Source organism: Myotis davidii, unplaced genomic scaffold (genome assembly GCF_000327345.1).
Source record: "Myotis davidii unplaced genomic scaffold, ASM32734v1 scaffold401, whole genome shotgun sequence".
NCBI classification, from domain to species: domain Eukaryota; kingdom Metazoa; phylum Chordata; class Mammalia; order Chiroptera; family Vespertilionidae; genus Myotis; species Myotis davidii.
In genome coordinates, this window is record NW_006291020.1 from 59,001 (window position 1) to 62,905 (window position 3,905).

At 58.6% G+C, this 3,905-nt stretch overlaps 1 protein-coding gene across 1 annotated transcript in view; it reads right to left on the bottom strand.

The window, feature by feature from the left end:
- Positions 1–37: 37 nt before the first annotated feature.
- KIRREL (kin of IRRE like (Drosophila)) overlaps positions 38–3,905 on the bottom strand; it is a 34,806-nt gene continuing 30,938 nt past the window's right edge. Inside the window, exons 10-14 of the mRNA XM_006764196.1 lie at positions 3,715–3,815; positions 1,506–1,704; positions 1,022–1,129; positions 713–852; positions 38–151 (exon numbers count right to left, since the gene is read on the bottom strand). Of these exons, the coding sequence (XP_006764259.1) occupies positions 38–151; positions 713–852; positions 1,022–1,129; positions 1,506–1,704; positions 3,715–3,815 (662 nt within the window). The remainder of the gene's footprint in view (positions 152–712; positions 853–1,021; positions 1,130–1,505; positions 1,705–3,714; positions 3,816–3,905) is intronic.

The window sequence follows — 3,905 nt, forward strand, 5'->3', positions numbered from 1 at the left end:
CCAGGACCCTCCGCACCCCCCTCCAGTGTCCGCTGCCCTAGGGCCCGGCCCCTTCCCCCTGCCCCCTTCCCACCTTCATTTCATACTCCTCCCGGGTGTCGATGGTATCACAGCGCAGGTCCTGCTTCAAGTCCACGTCGTCCTTGAAGGACTGCAGAGCAGCAGGAGTGGGCATTGGGAATCCGGCTCTTACCCTCCACGCACCCCATCCCCACCCCCAGAGGCCATCCTTAATGGGAAAGGCCGGGGTCCTGGGTGGGCTTGAGGCTGGTACCCCCTCCCAGCGAAGACTTGAGATGTGGTGGGAAGAAGCCAGAGACCTGGGCTCTAGCACAGTTCTGTCACTAATGCACAACGTGACCGGGGCTCGCTGGTTGCCCCTCTCAGGGATCTAGCCATGAGGCAGTTGGAAGTGAAAAATTCTAGGGGTTTCAATTCTGACACTGCAGGGAAAGGAGGGGGCAAAGGCAGTCTGGGGGGGGGGCACCTGCCTAGCCTCTGCTGGTGGGAAATCACCTGGAGGGTGTGTGAGCATGTGTGCATGTGTGTGAGCATGTATGAACGTGTGTGCATATGTGTGTGTGTGGACCAAGGCCAGCTGACCGAGGGAGGAGCGAGGGACAGTGGTTATTAGAGAACTGGGGGGGAGGGGGGCAGTCCCAGGAGTGTGACAAGGGGAGTGGGCCAGGGCAGGGCAGGGCAGGCCCCTTACTGAGTAGATGGCTTTCATGACGCGGGTGGCTGTGGAGACGCTGGCGGTGTCGTCCTCCCGGTCAGAGTGCATGGTGAGTGGCTCACGGTTCACCGTCTCCACCTTGATGTCCAGTTTCCTGAGGGTCACGTCCTTGCGACCTGGGACAGGGGAGACGGCCTGGACGCTCGCTGCCAGCCTCGCAGGGGTGATTTCTGGACCCACCTTGACTGGGAAGTGCAACTGCCACACCCCAGCCCCTCCAAGCGAGGCCCTGCCTCTGGAGGCCTGGGGTGGGCGGGGAGGGCCGGGCCCACGGGCCATACTCACTGCCTTTGCGACGCCGGTAGAGGAAGAACACCAAGGCCACGAAGGAGAAGGTGAGCAGGATGCCCGCGCCGATGGTGGCTCCGGCGATGATACCCACAGGCAGCACCTCTTCAGATGAGAAAGGAAAGGACGGGTAAGGACGGAGCCTCCCCTCTCTGGGGCTCTGAGCTCAGTGCTGGCTGAGGACCAGGCTGGCCACAGCCACAGGCTCCCGGGACTGTGCTCGGGTTGCCTTACGTAAAGGTGGGGATTTTGGAGGAAGGCCTGCATTGTGTTTGGGTTTGGGCCAGAGCTTAAGCTTGAGCAGAGTGGAGGGCGTGGTGATGCCTTATCCTAGCTTCTAGGGCATCCCCTCGACCCTGGTCTGGTTCCAGTGGGGAGGCCCACGCCAGTGATCTCCCTCTGAGCCCCGCCCTGGGAGAGAGGAGGGAGCGGGACCCCCAGGCTGTCCAGCGCCCCGGCCACCAGCCAGCACCGCTGTCACCTCGCTCCTCCAGCTGGATGATGGCGGTGCCCGGCCCGAAGCTGTTCCAGGCAGTGCAGTTATAGTGGGTCTGAAAGTCAGCCTCCATGACGTTGTTGATGGTGAGTGTGGACAGCACCCCGCTGCCGGAATTGGTCCTCTCCACCGTGTAGCGTTCCAGGGTCCCCACCTCCAGGAAGTTTTCCTTCCAGGCCCACGCCTGTGGGGAGGGCAGGGGGGTAAGAGAGGGGCAGGAAGTCAGAAAACCTCACCCTTCCTCAAGGCGTGTGCCCTGTGTGCCACACAGCCCAGCCCAACACACCCTGCCACAAGCCCAAGTCACTCTGACACCCACTGCCTCAGGCCTTGGCATTGAACCTCCAGCCCAGTGGCTCCCACACATGACTGAGACGTACGCCAGAGACATTCAGACATAACTAGGGACGTTCTTTAAAATGCCCATTCCTGGGACTTATCGCCTAAATAGGAACCTCTTTTTTTTTTTTTTAATCCTCACCCAGGAATATCTTTATCGATTTTTAGAGAGGGAGGGAGAGAGAAACATTGGTGTGAGAGAGAAACTTCGATCGGCTGCCTCCCATGTGTCCCTACCAGGGGTCAAACCTGTAAACTCTTGGTGTGCGGGCCAATGCTCCACCCAACGGAGCCACCCAGCAAGGGCGGAATCGGTGGGGTTTTTTAAAATATATTTTATTGATTTTTTACAGAGAGGAAGGGAGAGAGATAGTCAGAAACATCAATGAGAAAGAAACATCGATCAGCTGCCCCCTGCACACCCCCCACTGGGGATGTGCCTGCAACCAAGGTACATGCCCTTGACCAGAATCGAACCTGGGACCTTTCGGTCCGCAGGCCGACGCTCTATCCACTGAGCCAAACCGGTCAGGGCGGAATCGGTGTTTTTATAAGGATCCCATGCGATGTATGTGACGTGGGTGCACCATTTGGGGACCCCTGATGTGGAAAAAGCCCTGGGTGGGGGAGTCAAGAACACAGTGCTCCCTGCGAGTCCCCATGTGGCCTCCCTTCCCTCTCCGGGCTGTTTCCTCACCTGTGGCGTGAGGGGACCAGACTGGACAACAAGGTTTCTCCCACATAAGCCAGTCCTTCCATCGTACCCTAACCCAGAGCCAGCCCCGCGCAAACCTGCCGCTGCCTTGCGAGACCCAGCCACAGACGCTCATAAAGACCTCTCACAGGAGAGGGGGTCCCCGTGTGTCCCCTCCCCCCGAGGGGAGCGTGAGGGGTGGTGCTGGCCGAGAACTGGCTCCTGTCCAGGATCAGCTGTCCCCACTCAGAAGCAAAGCCCCCGGGAGCGGGGCCACTCCTGGTTCGGCAGCCGTGGTAATGAAGTGTCCCTGGGCAGCCCTGCAGGCGGCCAAATGGTTATTAAATGTGATGAGGGGTTTGACGGTTAATGGCCACGGAAGAAATTAATGGCTCATGGTGTGGGGAAGAGGAGAAAGGAGGGGGATGGTGCGGGAGCCGGTGGAGAGGAAGGAGAAGGGAGGGGAGTGGCTGTGGGACGGGGTGGGAAGGAGAGCTGCTGGGCAGGGCTGAGGGGAGAGGCAGAGGAGGGAGCAAGGAAAGATCAGGAGGAAAGGAAGGAGATGAGGGAGGAGAGCAAGAGTGGTTCAGTGGTTCAGCATCGACCTGTGAACCAGAAGGTTATAGGTTCGATTCCCAGTCAGGGCACATGCCAGTTGCAGGCTTGATCCCTAGTGTAAGGCATGCAGGAGGCAACCGATCAACGATTCTCTCTCATCATTGATGTTTCTATCTCCTCCCTTTCTGAAATCAGTTAAAAAATAAAATAAAAGAGTGGTACCTAGGGAATTGACATGAACCTCGAGAGGGCACCCCCTGGCCTTCCACCCCTGCTGTCCTGCTGTCAGATGATTCTATCTCCTTCTCCCTTTCTGAAATCAATTTAAAATTTTTTTAAAAAAAGAGTGGTACCTGGGGAACTGACCGTGAACCTCAAGAGGGTGCCCCCTGGCCTTCCACCCCTGCTGTCCTGCTGTCCTGTTACTTGTCACGCGCCACATGTTAGGGTAACTCTGAGGTTCAAACGCTAAGCAATTTGCTCAGGGTCACACAAATAAGAGAGGTGGTGGGACAGAGCAAGGAAAGGGACAGAGGGACTTAAAGTTGGAGGATCGGAGAGCAGGTGCTGACTGCCCCATGCCCCGTGCGTCCCAGCACTCACAATGCGGTCTGGGGGAGGTGTGCTCCCGATGAAACACTCCACCTTGCCGCCGTCTCCCCTGACAGCGTACTGCACCGCCTCGCTGGAGATGATGGGGGGCCCTGCAAGCAGAAGACGCAGTCAGGGTCAGCTGGAACCCGCAGCACCTGCCCCCAGGGCCCAGTCCCTCACGGGCCACTCACCGTTCACGT